Consider the following 17,806-nt stretch of genomic DNA (forward strand, 5'->3'; position numbering starts at 1 on the left):
TTATACTTATTGTATATACCCATTGAAATTTATTTAATGCTCATCTATTGCTTGTGGTGCTGTAGACACATGAGTTTCAAGTTACTTATGATGACTGCTGTAGCATAATACAAATAGTCTAGTTGATATATTGTGTCTAATTGTATCGTGACGGTGTGCGCGCGCATCGTATAGATTCACTTTGGTCATTTCACCCTATTTTAACCTAACGCGCCAAAAGAAGTATTGAGTACTTCAAAAATCGAATGGGTGGTAGATTCTGACATTATAAGTATATAATTTGAATCAGATACTGGTGTTATAAGCGAGATTCGGGTTCATCTGAAGGTAGGTACCGGAAGGTGAAGTGATCACCTCAGAGCATGCTCTCTCTCTCTCTCTCTCTCACCTCATACCAGAGAAACTTCATGAACGTTTCGCTTCCAGTACTAGCTAGCTCCTCATAGAAGCAATCTCCAAAATTTTGTATGAATGTTAGTCTTATTCATTTCTATTACTATGACTTGTTTGCTTAGGTTGGGCTCCTGCACCTTTCCTTTAAATGGAATTCATATATTCAAAATCTAATCTCGAACATTGTATGGCAAGTAATAATTATAATCTTTTGGAGCAAATTCCGTTGCACGGTGATACGCCCTACCCATTACAATGCAGCTCAGGATTCTTGAAAAACGCATAAATTCTGAGAGGCACTACAATTGCGCTCGTCACATTGAGACATAAGATGTTAAGTCTCATTTGCCCAGTAATTTTCACAAGCTACGGCGCCCTTCAGACCGAAACACAGTAATGTTTAAGCCGTTGTGGTACCCATAATCTAGCTGGCTTCCTGTGCGAAGGAGCCTCCCACTGGTTGTGGTCTAGCGTTGTCCTGAAGCAGCAGTGGCCTACAGTAAAGCCTCGGCTGTTTAGCAACTACAGTTAGCTCGCGAGATGAATGCAATCGGGGCCTGGGCTAAAGAGCGGTAGCATCTCCCCCGCTTCACCTCGCGTGCCTACAGTGTAGTTTTGTGCCGTAGTGGTCGCTTACCGTGTTGGCGCGTTAATAATGTGTTTCCCTAACTGTCAATATAAACATAATTGAACGTGATGTTTAAATTATCTTAGAACATAATAAAATATATTATGTACCATAAACAAACGTATGTAATCATCAACATATTTTATATATATATATATACTTATATAAAAAAAAGTTGTACCTATATTACGCTGTGTTATTAGAATCAATATGCGAAAACTTTGAAATGGTGTAAAATGTTCACAGCATTGTATGGTAATTAAGTTATTGTAACACTGTAAGATTTCCAAATAAAATAAAATAAGTACTAAAGTTGCGAACCCGTGTTATTTTTTTTTTCAATTTAATAATGACTGATTCAAAGAGTTTTTATTCATCGCCAAGCAAGAGAAACGGCGAAAAATGTTTTAGACATGTGTGTTGAAGATAGGCAGAACAAAAATTCGAGATTTAGTTATTAGGTAATGGTAAACTTGAAGTTTAAATTTATTAAGACACACATGATTAGGCCTATTGCAGACGACAGACTATCCGTGACGCACTTTTTAGTCTGTGATGATAAAAAAATATAGAAATATATGCATTAAGGCAGATGAAGTGTAAAAAAGTCTGACACACAAAATATCCTCGTAGATCTGACAGACCGCACCACACCGCGCCGTACATAAAGTGCGCCAAAAACATATAACGTTCGCGTCTACACGCGCCAACGCAGACGACGCACAATTTAGTCTGTTGTTTGCAGTTGCTAGTGATTGACGTGTATCAGCTAGACATCGATGTTGATACAATAAATAGAAAACAGACCAGCACTGTATGATACATCTTTGGCAGAGTATCATGACAGAAATATAAAAAGAAAAATGTGGGATGAAGTGTGCAAATTTATTTGGATATAGTTTTAGAACTGAATGTTTAATATGAAACAGTCCCTTTAATAATCTTTCGGAAAGAATAGGATGAACCCAAAATTCTCTTTTTCTTCTTCTTTTTTTATATCTCAAGTACGAAATAATACACCACAATCTCTATACTTCCGTTGCGTGTACGTCCCTGCAGTTCTGCCGACAAAATGAGCGAAAGTGTGCGTCTGTGTAATATCTGCCAAAGACATTTTGCGCGGAATGCAGACTTTTTGTGTGCCGCAGACTCAATCGCACAAAAAGTGTGTCATCTGCGATACGCCTTATGGTCACAGCACTATCGCATTCCTGAACACTGCATTAACTGGCGCCTTATCTGTAGTTCCATTCCATCATGGTTAGGAGTTGCTGACGTCGTCGTATCGTAATCGTTTGGCCAGAATGTAGAAAGCTGTAGTGAACGACACCGACACTAGTCTACACGCGCAAACACGCACAAGTAACTTATTCTGAGTAAATTTTTGCTTGGAACCAGGATTTGGTTGGTTCTCCAAAGTTCGTCAATTCATCAGCGCTCGTCGAGCATTTCCTATAATCGTACAGGATCCAGTTTTCATCACAGGTAATGATCCGATTTAAGATCCCTTTATTAATAATGCCGGTTGAGCAATGTCAGTTTTCGAGGTACCCACCCTTCAAGCTTATTAACAATCCCGATTTGCTACAAGCACAATTAAAACAGCTTCATCACTCACGTCTCACGCCAGAACCTGCAACTAACTCTGAAGTGGTTTGCGATGTATTCCTGCAGATTGGGAGCCAATAAAATTAAAATTTATTGAAGTAGGCGTTACTTTGCGAAAGATTTGAGTTTTTCTTTAGTGTTCATTCTGCCAATATTTGTCTTTAAACAATTCGACACGTGTTTCGCTTTTACACGAGGCATCCTCAGGACGTGTTGTCTCGCGAAAATCTGGCACGAGACTGACTTGGAGTCACTAACTCATTAACACTAAAGAAAACTCAAATAATTTGTATGTTAATTAATTGTTAGAACTAAACTGGTCTAAGTGACATCTGTTTCATGGACCACTTTGGTCTAACAAGTTTGCAAATTACAAAGTGGTTAATGTAAGTAAATTATAAGTTAAAAGACATATAATATATATTCAAATTCGTTAACATTATAATGATAATGAATATAACTACCAAATAATTTAGATAAATAACGAAATTTTTTATTTGGTAGCATTTGTGTTATATCTATAGTTAACCCGTTAAAGAATTTAGATAATTGTAAATTTCTGCAAAATAACGCCAATTCAATAAATTTTCATTAATTTATATAACTGTTACGTAGTACGTATTAAAACAATTCATTTTCTGCGGAATCCTGATTTTTTTTGTGAAATTAAAGCTACGTATATGCCTAGTATATGCAAATCCAGTCAAAATGGTGCATTAGTTTCAGGATTTAACCAAAAAAAAAACAAACAATTTTAAAATTTGATATAGAAACACATTTGGTAAAATCTGTTATAAAGATATTACAGACAGACACTAATTTAATATTATCATTAATAATAATGAAGTACCTAGTGGTAAGCGTTTGGGTAGATTTAAAATAAAACCATTTATTACTCACGATTTATTTAAAACAGCACACATATCTCTTAGGAAGTCTACATTCAACGTCGACAAAGGCACAATAGAACAATGATTAAAATACACTTAACATAAAACTGTTGAATCGATTCCATTACGTTATGCATTATGCCGGGTCCATATATAACAAACGACGGCGAAAGAGTGAGTATACAATTCACCGAAGAGACTTTCGTTAGCATTTATGTTTGTATATGAACTAGGCCTTACAGTCTTACACTGGCTGCATTTAGTGCATGACCGACGGTTAGCGCTGACGTCGGTCGACCGTAGCCCGTATCCGTACGCGCTGACAATGATGCGTTTAGTGCTCAGCTGACAACAAACTTGATTGAGCGTGTATAATTTATCGCCATAGCGCGTCAACGGACCGATGAGCCCGATCGACGATTCTCGTCAGCGCGCCGTAGCTTTACCTACGGGTGTAGCAATTCATCAGCGCTGGACTGAACGCGTTCATATGTTTTCATAGTAATTAGCTACGATCGACCAACGTCAGCGCTGACCATCGGTCATGCACTAAATGCAGCCCAAGTTTTTACGCAAGAACACACAAATTTTAAAATAATTGACATATAGATCCCAAAACTACAAGAGCTGGAAGTGTGTTGACAAATGCACAGCAATAATATATTAGATAAGGCAGGGCGTATCATCAGCAAACGCGACAGGAGGTCCCAGGTAATTTCGCTCAATGCTCAAGAATCGTACGTAGAATGTACTGGCATACCATAAAATGTATCTACCTCAGTCAAACAATTCTTTTGTTAAACATATACCATGTATACCACGACTATACAGTGTGTTAAAAAAAACATGTACAATATTTGACACGGACATGAAGTTGAATGCGGAGACAACACTAAAAATAAAATTGAAAATCAAAACCGCTTAGACTAACCCATAGCAATAGCTACAGCAAAAGAACATTAAATGATTTAAAAAATCTTGAGAACGCCTGACTTATTATTCTGCCAGTAAACTGAGGTCATCGCCCTGACCTCGGTCCAATGGCGGAGAGCTAGCATCAGCTAAGCGGCGGCTCAAACGAATAAGGCGGGGCCTATCGCACCTTTGTATGTTCTTTGATCGATGCCGCCAATCACGGAAATTAGAATTAATGCTTTACAAAATTACAAATTACAGTCACTCAGTTACACGTCAACACGCTTCGAGATCGGGAGTGCAAATTTTGCACTCGCGTCAGTTGCGTGATTTCTGGTGTTATACTGTTAGTTCGTGATAGTTTTTGTGCGTTATGTACTCGAATGAAGAATATTTTAATATGTTCATGTACCTAGAGCGCAATATTTGTAACTACGGTACAGCTCGTAGGAATTATGAATGAAATGGGTGTGTGGGCGGGGGAAAATTCCCGAAGGCAGAGGCGTCCAAACTATTATAATTGGGTACGGTATTACTCCGATTTTTTACTTTTTTTTAAAATGTGCTTATTTACAGAAAATATATTTATGTTCTTGGTTGATTTTGTAGCATCCTGTAGACAGGGTACGTAACAAGTACATGATAAAATGGAGGGTCGCATTTGGATAATTAGTCTTGATATACTTAGTGGCACTGAAATTAAAAAATGAAAATGTATTTCTTTCTTACAACATTCCTTTTTTAATGGTTTGAAATTTCATCTTAACTTTCTGTAGAATATGTTTTGGGATTGCTAAGATTTATGAATCACAGCTTTAAATTATGTGTGCAAACAACATCTTCCGTCAACTAAGGGAATTTTATTGATTGCGATTTAAGTTCCTTCCCGTCACGATTATCATCATCATCATATCAGCCGGAAGACTACTGGACAAAGGCCTCCCCCAAAGATCTCCACGACGATTGGTCCTGGGCTGCCTTCATCCCACCTATTCCGGCGATCTTGACCAGAGCCTCGGTCCATCTTGTGGGGGGCCTACCAACACTGCTTATTTCCGGTATGTGGTCGCCATTCGACAACGGCCATTATAATGTGAGTTAATCCTTATTAATCATCAACTATTTATCGCCCGCCGATCATACTTTGTCCCTACTTTGCACGCACCCATCCTTTTAAAATATATTTCATTGTGTAACTAACTACTGATGCTGAATGAAGTCTGTGTCTTCACCTCTTTTAACAATCTTGGGTAGGTATCAAAAATAATTCATCCCATTCCATTCTTAACGACTAAATAAAATTAAGGCACACAATTATGGAAAGATAAAGTTTCCTTAACTAATTTTCGATAACATTCCTTAACATTTACTTTATATAGAGACATTTCGGAAACAAACCCAATTGAATACTTACAATATTTGTTCGGAATAACAAACCTGATAAGTAAATTATTCTCCCAGAATTGTGGTTGAGGGCGAAAATGCAATAATAGATATCATTACTTAAAATTTTTTAATTAAGTTTTAGAAGAACAAAAATCTTTAATTATTCCAGTTCGCTTAAAATTTTTATTGAAATATACCCAAGTATACTTAGGCGTAAGTAAAAAAATATAGTTGCTAGCCAACAGTCAACAAAATAATTTCTTAAAGGCACGACATCTGCATACTCCAAAAAAAACTTTTAGGGTAGCAATAGATTCATGATCTACTTTTACGAAAATATAGGAGAAACTAGCTCCATATATTAATGATGGTTAGTAATAATCGCCACTCAACTTATGGCCAAAGACAAAACAATTGAAATGGGGCAGCGGTATTTGTTACCATGAGGCCCCTCACATGTTTGTCTTTCAAACCTAAAACTATACAAGTTAACTGGAAGTTTATGGTACTATATTGTCTTATATTAAATCATTTGATGAACAAGTCACATTTTCTCAATTTGTTTGAATGTGTGAATGCATTAGCCCATAATATATAAATCATACAATACAGGCTAATCATTTATGTGAAAATATTTTCAATAATTGTACATCATTAAAACTTATGTATTGAGTTAATTAAAACTAATAAAAAGAATTAAGCAAACAGAAGTCGAAATCAAGCAGCAATAAATTAATATAATATCATATTAAATAATTAGCTAATTGAGTACATACAAAGTTATTATAATTCAATAGTTGATGTTCTAATCTGTTTGCTTTAGTTTGCATAAAAGTAGAATCATCAAACCTTGTCACACATTCATACTTAATAAAATTAATTGTATTAAGTTTACAATTCAGTTTGCAGCTGTCCCTGTATAAATCTGAGACTTGACTTAACATCTTCACTATCTGCCTCCATACTTTGAAGTTTATCATGAATATCAATCAAATACTCCTTGTTAAAGAGCCCTTTCTTCAAAGCCATCATACAAAAGTTTGTGAGTGCTTTGAAACATTGCTTTCTATGAGCGTTGTGGGGCTGATTGTCCCATACTGGAGTAGCTCGTACATAACTCCATGCTATAAACACATAGTCCATCACAGACTTCCAATGTTGGGATTCAACTAAAACCTTCCCTTGTTCAATCAAACACTTCTTAAACGCCGTTAGATGAATTGAAACTCTAGAGTATGCTGGAGAATCTGTTTTGGAAGTCAACCTGGAGACAGGTAAACCTTTGAAGATATTCGATTTCAAATAACTTAGTCTTTCCTCCAAGGGAGTGAGGTCGGGGGCAGGCATATCATTTCTAATCTCTTCTTCCAAGTCTGGATGTTTGTATGTAATCTTCTTGATCATATTTATCAATTGTGTAGGACTCAAGCCTTTAAGCGCTGAATCTATTGGGCCTTTGTAACTTACGTCTGGAGTACATTCAAGTCTACAACGCTTAATAGGGGGAGAAGCCTTCACTGGGCTTGTAATTTTAAACTTCTGAGGAGTGCTAATGTCACTGAAATCTATTTTCTCTGGTGTTAAAGGTATGCGATCTGAATCGCTTAGTAACAAGCGTTTTCTGGGTGTCGAACGTAATGAAATACTTAGCTTTGATGGTGAATTTCGACCAGATACATTTTTGGGTGGAGTACGAACAGTGGAGTGAAATGTAGCATTCTGCTTTATATCGATGTCAGGAGACCAATTGTCCGGTAAACGTTTACGACCTGCAACATCATGATAAAATATTAATATAAATGCACACAAACTAGTTGCCAACACGAAAAATTTTGTATAAATCACTTAATTAATAACGAATTTCTGGCTAAACTTAGAATAAGGATTCATACTCTTTGTGATTGTGGCCTAGATAAGGGAAATGCGGACCATTTTACATGCCTCTAAAGCATTATTCTCTTTACAACTTTATACCTCCACAAATGACCCGCGCTACTTCCTTTAAATGTATTATCTATCTTTAAATGTATTATTATCTATGGCAAAAGCATGTTCTGTCAAAACGTCCATCATTTGAGCTTCCAAAACCCCGAAAACTTTCAACTCGAATTGCAAAACCGCTTCGAATGCCTCGGTGACTGCGTAGACGTGGACGATTATAATAACAGGTTCGTAGCAGCTGTTAAAAACGGCTGGGTCTGAGTTTTCCAGGCCAGCCGTTCAAAAAGAACCGGAAAATTGTCAGACTATACCCTTTAATTGATGGATGTAGGACGCCAAATGACCCTTCAGTCCCCGCACGATGCTTTCCATTATAGGCATCTAAATAGACAGATCTCCAAGTTATTGACTCGCGATATACGCCGCCACAATACAGATTGTGTGAAGGCGGCCATAGAGCGTAACAAAGGCTCTAAACTGTAAAGTATTCGCACGAGATTTGTCTATTGGGCAGAGCCAAGAATACCGGTGACAGCAAAAACGTTTCATCTAAACGCGAACTTTTGAGGGAAGTCGAGAAGTTCTACGGACAGTTATAGTTAACTTCTAATACACGACTGCACGAGCACCTGTTACCAACAACGCTGAAGACCCAAGAGCCAACTTAACCCGACACTGTACCGAAGATGTGACTATTTTTCTGTATATTATCCGCGGTTATTTGGAAGGCATAGCAAACTGGCTTTGGAAAAGCTGAGTATCATTAATAAAGCCACATAAGTTACACCAACATGCTAAAATATAAAAAATCAACCCAACAGAAGGATCAATATTCTTATTGATCCTTCTAAAAAAACTAGAAATAGGCGTTAGCTGAAACAAAAACACCACAGCAACAACTATCAACAAAACCAAATTGACATTCCCCAACCCGGCTGGTCCCCGTGGGGAATTAGACCACCACCCACCAACCAACATAAAATCAAATCAACATAATATATTCTCACTTGGAAACAACATTAACAACGAAGAAAAATCTAAAACTCACCCCATTAAAGAAACTATCCATATTGCAGCACTTAAAGTTTTAACCCTGAAGTCGGACGAGAGTCTAACAGAACTAAATAATGCACTAAATGATATCAAATGGGACATTCTCGGTCTGAGCGAAGTAAGGCGATCTGGAGAAAACATACACGAATATGAAGACTTTCTTCTGTATCACAAAGGCGAAAAAGAAGGCCAAAACGGGGTAGGTTTTATTCTTAAAAAACACATGATACTATATTATATTGATGAGTTCATTGGAATTTCAGACCGTTTAGCAGTGCTAAATATAAAATTACCCAATTAAAGACATGTGGTCTATCGTGCAAGTTTACTCTTCGACTGAACAAGCAGACAAAAAGACAATTGAAGAATTCTACGTAAACCTTAAAAGTACTATAAAGAAATATACAAACAAAAACTTAATAGTGATGGGAGATTTCAATGGCCAGACAGGTGAAAGCCTGCCAGAAGAAAGACATGTTCTTGGACCTTTTACATATGGAACTTGACGCAGCAAAAATGGAGAAAGTCTCATTAATATGTCTTTCCAAAACAACCTCTTTATCCTAAATAGCAAATTTAGAAAGAAATGCTCAAGGAAATGGACATGGGTATCACCAGGAGGCAAATACAAAAATTAAATTGATTTTATTCTCACCAACAAACCAAGATTCACTGATTTAAATGTTGTAAACAAATTTAATTTTAACATGAACCATAGAATTGAACCATACAAAGACACAAAGACCCAGGAGGAACTTTGATGTTAAACTGAGTATCAAAAACGTTGAATAAGCAGCAAACAAACTGACTGAAAGATGTGCAGACTTTGACAAGGAAACTAGGAACCTAGATATCCAAAACAAATATAACTGGTTAGAGACTTCAATCAAACTAGCAAAAAGAACAGGCACTAATAATGAAAAGATGGGAAGCTATTTATCAACAAAAACAAAAAATCTCCTTGAAGAAAGGAAACAAGTAATGAGTTCCAGAGATACAGAGGATCGTAGAAAACATATATCAAAGTTGAGTAAAGATATAAAATAGAGTATGAGAAAGGATAGAAAGCAGAACAGAAGAGAGAAAATAGAGAAAAACAAATCATTAAAACAGGGAGAACAAAAAAGGAATATAAAGAACTTTTAGAATCTAAAGATTGGGTTACAAAAGTCAGAAATATGAAAGGAATAGAACAGAATAGAAGAATAGACATAAAAGATGTTGCTACATCATATTATAAAAAATTATATGAAAAAACACCAGAGTTACATGGCGAATCAATAATACTAAACTATGACAAGGATGAGAGTGTACCCGAAATACTACAACGAGAGGTGGAAGCAGCGTTACAGTCCCAATGTAAAGACAATGCCCCAGGGCCAGATGGCATTGAAAATGAAATCCTATTAATGGCAACAAATTTCCTAGTGCCAGTAATCACGAAACTATCTAATGAAATTCTCGAAACTAAAATTATTCCTATACAATGGATGCAATCTAATATAGTATTGTTATATGAAAAAGGTGACAAACTTAATATAGGTAACTATCGTCCAATCAGCCTTATGTCCGATCTGTATAAAATATTTGCGAAAATACTGCTAAGAAGACTAGAAAGAGAATTAGATGACAACCAACCAGATGAGCAAGCAGGTTATCGTAAAGTTTATTCAGCATTGGACCATATATATGTTACGAGGCAGATCATAGAAAAATTCTTTGAATACAACCAACTATATTACATATTATATATAGACTTTTTAGCAAGGCTTTCGACTCTTTAAGTCACAATAAGATGTGGGAGGCCCTAAAAGAACAAGGTATTGAAAGCAAGTACATAAGAATACTGAGGAAGATATACAAGCTAAGTACAGCATGCATACTGTTAGAAAAGAAAGGTGAACCATATAGCATACAAAAGGGTGTGTGACAAGGTGACCCTCTTTCCCCAAAACTTTTCTCGGCAGTTCTTGAAATGATATTTAGAAGACTAAATTGGGACGGATTTGGAAACAACAGTGATGTAACAAATTTAAGATTTGCAGATGACTTAGTTCTCTTTCCAAAACCCCACACGAATTGAATGTCATAGCAAATGATCTGGCATTAGAAAGTCACACTATGGGATTAAAAATGAACATGGAGAAGACGAAAGCTATGACCAATGGACCTAAGAAGGAGACCATCAGAGATGGCCAAAGTGAGGTTGAATATGTCTACTAGGACATATTATTTTTCCCAGAGAAAATATAGAAAAAGATATCAACAGGAGAATAGCAAATGGATGGTAAAGATATGGATGGAGCATGAAAGAAATAATGAAAGATAAAGAACCGCACATATCAATTAAATCTAAAGTGTTCAACACATGCATTCTCCCGTTATTGATGTACGGAAGCCAAACATGGACCCTTACCAAATTAAACTTTAAAAAAATTAAACATATGCCAGCACTCAATGGAGAGAAGCATGATGGGGTTAAGAAAAAAGATCGAGTTAAGCTAGAAGACATCAGGAAAAGCACAAAGGTTCCAGACATAGGAACAAATATCAGGAAACTGAAACGGAAATGGGCTGGGCATATGAGTAGAGGGAAGGAGAAGTGGAACAAAAACGTCACAGAATGGTATCCTAGGAATGGCATAAGAAACAGGGGAAGACCCCGCCAAAGATGGGAGGACCTTGCCAAATTTGCAGGAGTGACCTGGAGCCAGGTTGCCAAGGACAGAAAGGAGGGGCAAAAGGTTGGACGAGGCCTATGCCAAATGGCAAACAGCTGAAGAATACCTAGATTTTATTTAAGTTAGATATAAGATATTGTATTGTTTGTTTTCAGTTGAATAAAAGGCTTTATTATTATTATTATCATTAATAAAGCACTGCAATACTTCAAGTCGGCCCACACTCTAGCACTCTACAAATCACAGGTCTGGCCACATATTGAGTATTGCTGTCATCTCTGATCTGGTGCACCCCAGTATCAGCTCGAAACATTTGACCACTTGGAATGCAGACCTGCTTGAATTGTCGAGGACCCAGTGCCACAGAGATAGAAGACTTGGCTAAAGCCAGCTACGTAAACATAGAGACATCACTTCATTGTGTGTCTTCTACCACATTTATCATGGGGAGTGTTCCGAAGAGCTGTTGACCTGATTCCTGCCACCAAATTCCACCCTTGCATGACACTCCACAAATGTTCCTCCACAGCGGGTTTTCAAGGAACTTTCTTCCACATGTAGAAGGCATGACCAAGGTGTGAAATGAGCTTCTTTGTGCGGTGTTTCCAGGATAATATGAAATAGGTACCTTAAATAAAGTGTGTACACTTTTTAAAGGGCCGGCAATACTCTTGTGATTCCTCTTGTATTGCAGGACAATGTGTGTGGCAGTGATCACTTAGCATCAGGTTATACAACACATGTTTGTCCTCTGCCATAAAAAAAAATATCAATGATATGTTGGACACTGACTACATAATGGAAATGTTCTTCCAAATGTTCAAGGCCTATATTATCATAATAAATTTATAAAATCTTAATTAATTTAAAGGATTATTTAGATTTTAGATGATAATAGGGCTTGGGTGTGAACTGCTCACAAAGATTTGAGCTTTTAATTCTAATTAAAATATAATATTAAAAATTATGAACTATATTATGCAAAATGGTCAAATTGTAAACTGTAGAGGTATTTAGTGACTATTGCTTAATGTATTGATAAACATTCTTTTTTGATATTTGGTTTACTTCTTGTGACAGGCTTTGACATGCTTAAATGTTAATGCTTGTGGTGACATAGCATGGGCTGCTCCCTTCCAATAATTTAGGCAATTCTTCTGGAATACTGCCATAAAAAGTATATAAAAGCACCTCTCTAAACTTCAAAAAAATAGACAAGACCATACTATTTTAGTCATATAATTTTATGAGACTGAACGAGAAAAGGAATACACATCTGATATGTGTGATATATTTTGGTTTTAAAGATCTTCAATGAATAATAAAAGGGCCATAAAGTTAGGATTGCAGGACTTGGCTTTTGTATCACTTAGTTTTACTCAAACTTAAAGTATCCACTTACATACTACTCACACAATGATGTTGTCATAGTGGGTGGTTAAAAACCTTTTTCTGAACCTCATGTCATGAAGGTTCATTACTAATCAACAAGACAAAAAAGTAAAAAGTACTAAAAACATAAATAATTACTGCCTGTTGCAATAAACCTAAGATTATAACAGATATTGTACTTAATATAGTTAACAAACCTCGTTGCTGTATTAGTTGTTCATCTGGTGAAGGAGCAGGACTTAAGTAACCGGAGGGTAGACCTGGTGACGTTTCTCTGGTATTGGTGAGAGTTCTGAAGGGAGTTACTCGTAAACGGTCCAAGCGGGCAGGAATCTCAGCAAGAGCAGCTCTTGTCCGGCGAGGAGGGTCGGGGGAAGCTTCTTCCATCGCTCTTACAACACACGATCACATTAGTTTATAGCCAATTCGACTAGTTTAGTATAGTGAAAACGTAAATAAAATCGTAATTCGCAAGTTCTTTTAGAAATATGTATTCATGTACCTATGCGTGAAAAGAAATGAGGTACGCCTATAATACACCTGACCTACGTCAATCTAGAAGATGATCCTTTCCGGTTTCCCGCTAAAACTTTGGTCTATTTGTTTACAAGTATAGAGTACCGTTTGTTGTTAATAACATTGTTATAAAGAGTTAAACTTATGATTCATACCTCAATGTTTAAAAAATTTAAAAAGTTTTCATTACACATTACATAAACAGTTACACACTAATTTTAAATTTTTGTTCAGTTGTAAGGTAATACAGCAAATATTTGGCGCAAATTAACAGCCGACGAGGAGTCATTCGACTTGAATGACAGATAAGTGATGACAGTTGACACTGACCAGTGACGAGTGATAAGCAGTGACCTTGTGAGCACTTTCCTATTTACTCTTGGGTGACTACAGACGACTACTACGGTAACGGCTATTGTTAACGTTGTGTTGACAGTTTTTTTTAACTATTTATGAATTTTGAGCACAGAAGGAAACAAGCGAGTAGGTAAATTTTAGTGGTACTCTATGAAACTTATGAAATACACGTCCGGTATGATATTTTTCTTTTTACGCACCATGAATGGTATTGGTACCACTCGACTTCTTAATGGCAGATAGCGTACACTGGGAAATTAGGCATTATGAAGCTAATTATGGAAATAAAGAACTGATACTAATTTATATACAATTAATTCTATCAACAATAAATAAAAGCATATTCAAATTAATTCTAAATGCAGCATAATATGTATAAAATGAAAGTAACGTGGGATTTCACTTGTTTGGATTATATTTTAACGATATACTACACTCACCTCTAAAATATTTTTATACAAAAAGACATAAATATGTCTTTGCCTAAGAGGCGAACCAGAAAGACACTATCAAAACCAACCCCGCAACCCATAACAGCTATTTTTCTTTGTTCTAAAACAGATGAATAACGTAGATGTGACATAATATCAGATAATAGTAAAATGCCTACTTCTCTTTGCACCTGTGAGGAAAATTATATTCTCATTTTGCCATGAAGACGAAGTTATTTTGTATGTGCATTTTCTTTAGATGACTTTGAAAATCATTCTAAATTTGTATTTTTTTTAGTACCTAATAAAGAGACGTAATTCTAATCCAATTATGAAACTATGTAATGTATACATTTAAGTTAAAAAGATCGGCGTGTCTGCATTTTTACTCATTGAATTGTGTGAATGTGAATATCATGATTCAAATATTTACTGCTCTGTGATTGGAGAGTGACAAATGGTGTCGGCGGTCTTTGTAAAATAAAAGAGATGTAATATAGGAACCTAAGCAATGCACCATTTTTAATTCAAGATATTTTTGTTATGCTGGAAATTAAATGAGTTCACATATTTTTTGATAAATTGTTACCTAAGCACTTTAATGTAGGATTATTTGAAATTTTCTTCAGCTGATATTGAAAATAATTCCAAATTTGTATTTGTAGATTATGGGTACCGCAACGGCGCCTTTTTCTGCCGTGAAGCAGAAATGTATAAGCATTATTGTGTTTCGGTCTGACGGGTGCAATAGCTGGTGTAATTACTGGGCAAATGAGACTTAACATCTTATGTCTCAAGGTGACGAGCGCAATTGTAGTTCCGCACAGCGTTTTTGAGTTTTTCTAAATTCTTGATCGGTACTGCATTGTAATGGGCAGGGCGTATTAATTACCATCCGCTGAATGTCCAGCTCGTCTCGTCCCTTCTTAACACAAAAAAAAATGTATTATACAATAAAGATAAGTCTAATAGGCTCCTATTAAGAAATTGTTCTTCACGGATAACTTTAGTCAAAAATGGATGTCTTTGACCATCCTCGTATTAATAATAGATAGGTATTTCATTCCCGGGCTGGGCAAAAAGAATTTGGTTTTTAGTAAGTAATTTCTGAGTAGCAGACCAGAGTTTAGAAATGTGGAGGCTTGCCCCTAATATGTGGGAAATTAATATGAACCTTGTCCAATTTAACTCCCAGAAGACTCAAGTTTATGCATATACCACAAATAAAACCCCGTCGTATCACCGCTCTTCGACAGCACTTCCCTTACAGCCTCGCCTAATATCGGAATACTGGGTCTCGAAATCTCGAGCGATTGTCAATTCCGCGGCCATCTGGACATCAAAGCCAAATTGGCTGTCGTCTCTGTTCTGGCACACCCCAGTATTAGCTCGATCCATTTGACCGCGTGCAATGCAGAGCAGCTCGAATTGTTGGGGACCCATTGCTCTGTGAACGGTTGGATCACTTGGTGTTGCGTAGAGACATCGCCTCATTGTGTGTCTTCTACCGCATTTATAATGGGGTGTGTTCCGAAGAGCTGTTTCACCTGATTCCTGCCGCTGAATTCCACCTTCGCACGACACGTCCACCATCTGTATGTGTGGTGGTCTTCCACAGTGCGGGTTTCAAGGAGCTTTCTTCAACGTACCATAAAGCTGTGGAATGAACTTCCTTGTACGTTGTTTCTGGGATGATACGATATGGGTACCTTCAAAAAAAGCGCGTACACCTTCCTTAAAGGCCGGCAACGCTCCAAGCAAGAATGTGGGCGGCGGTGATCACTTAACACCAGGTGACCCGTACACTCGTTTGTCCTCCTTTTCCATAAAAAAAATAATAATAGTGAAACGCGGGCGGAAAAAATACACCTCTGACTAACCCTTCAGGAATACAGGCGTGAAGCTGTGTAACGTTATTTCATTTCTTACTATAACATAAATGACTTTCTTAATGATACCACAGATTGGGAATGGAGCGACCGCCCTCAGGCTATTAAATAATAAGTTTAATTGCACAATCTTACTTTGTAAATGTTAATTTAATTGTGAAACATATGTTTGATGGAAAAAAAGCCCGCTGAGTTTGTTGCGCCCATTCTTCTCAGGCCTGAGGCATTCATTTTGAAATGGGTGGTAGTTTTTTTGGCTTCCAATAAGTGATGTCACATCCTACTTTGAATAAAAATATTTGAATTTGAATCCTTTAAATTGTGATAAAAAAATTCTATAATTTTATGTTTAATACTGGCTTTGAACTTGTTGAGGAACATTTCCATTAAGTTTTCAGGAAGCTTATTAAGAAATCTAACGCAATTGCCGATAAATGACTTGTTGAGTTTACTTAGCCTAGAAGTGGGCTTTAACAGTTTATTTTTGTTTCTGCGTCTGATAGTCTTGGTCTTCAAGATGTTTGCCTTAAAAAAATGTAATACAGGTTTTTAATACGCGAATATTACGTAATAATAAATACGTTAATATCAAGTTATATACCTTTATGTACAGCAAATAAGCTAATAAAATGTCTACAAGAATACAATCCGCAATTTTGCATTTCGTTGTTTCATGAGCTTATAAGCCGTAATCTTGCCGCATCGGAATTCAAACCAAAGAAAAGTGGAAAATTGATTTTGTTGCTTTTCTATCGAAGCACATCGCTCTTCAGTAATATTGTTAGTATTTTCAGTGAAATTCTATAAAGTTGGTCGCACTAAATTAGACTTTTCACTTTTATAATTGCAGAGTGGAGTGAAACTTGTAGTAAACTTGAAGTTGAATACTACCGTAAATCGTAATATACTAAGTTTATTCTCAATGTTGATATCCATAAACATATACAACATAAGTCATTCTTTGCACTTTTGTTAGTTTTATGATTTTGGCGGGCGATATCTGTTTATGAAACGTCCTTTATTTAGCAATCATAGTTGTAAGTTAGATTATGGGGCTGTTGAAATAAACTAAAAAGTATTTACTTGTATGTATGTATAAAAAGTTGAACTCCTTTTATTTCAGCATAGGACGGATTTGAAGAAAAAAAATCGTTCATTGTGTATAAACTAGCTGAACCGACAGACGTTTTTGTGATCATAATAAAAAACTCTTGCGGGTGGAATTTCATAAAATCTTTAGCTGACCTCATCTCGATGAAAGGAATATTCCTACCAAATTTCAAGTTACTACGCCTTATGGTTCTAGAGATAACGTGATGAGTCAATGCTTAGGTTGAAATCTCTTATACATTTATTGTTATAAAATAATATTATATTTAGGCAAATTATGATTTTGCCCTTGTTCTTCCATTATAGTGAAATAGATAGTACACACTCATAAGTAAAAAGGAAACAATCGGCTGTACGTAATTAAACACGAACGTAGCAAGAACCCTAGCGTAACTCTGAAAGTAATACTTGGATGATTCGTGGTGCAGTGATATCGAATAGGTTGAATGACGTCACAGGTGAATTAGAAACCACAATGACGTTCCGTACTAAAGCCAGTAAACTTCAATAATCTATATCTGAGTCATTTAATGATGGATTTTAAAAATTGGCATTGGCTCTCATTCAGTGACTATTTTACTTTTACCGGAGCAAAAATTGACAGCGATGTTTTCAT

General features: G+C 36.3%; 1 protein-coding gene across 2 annotated transcripts; it reads right to left on the reverse strand.

The window, feature by feature from the left end:
- Window positions 1-3,517: 3,517 nt before the first annotated feature.
- LOC126974287 (uncharacterized) lies at window positions 3,518-13,685 on the reverse strand. 2 transcript variants are annotated; one of them, XM_050821756.1, is made up of 3 exons: window positions 13,559-13,685; window positions 13,085-13,278; window positions 3,518-7,589 (listed from the first exon to the last, which is right to left on the reverse strand). In XM_050821756.1, exons 2-3 carry the CDS (start codon window positions 13,272-13,274, stop codon window positions 6,712-6,714), a joined length of 1,068 nt encoding a protein of 355 aa, XP_050677713.1. In that variant the 5' UTR covers window positions 13,275-13,278; window positions 13,559-13,685; the 3' UTR covers window positions 3,518-6,711. The 2 variants fall into 2 exon arrangements, with proteins under 2 accessions (XP_050677713.1, XP_050677714.1); XM_050821757.1 differs by lacking the exon at window positions 13,559-13,685 and adding an exon at window positions 13,390-13,551.
- Window positions 13,686-17,806: the final 4,121 nt, after the last annotated feature.

Source organism: Leptidea sinapis, chromosome 32 (assembly GCF_905404315.1).
Source record: "Leptidea sinapis chromosome 32, ilLepSina1.1, whole genome shotgun sequence".
NCBI lineage: Eukaryota > Metazoa > Arthropoda > Insecta > Lepidoptera > Pieridae > Leptidea > Leptidea sinapis.

Excerpts from the sequence above, each read along its gene's own strand:
- LOC126974287 (XM_050821756.1), bottom strand. The coding sequence starts at position 13,274 with ATGGAAGAAGCTTCCCCCGACCCTCCTCGCCGGACAAGAGCTGCTCTT. Across the intron at positions 7,590-13,084 it reads ACAACTAATACAGCAACGAG|GTCGTAAACGTTTACCGGAC; the intron begins GTTTGTTAACTA and ends ATGATGTTGCAG.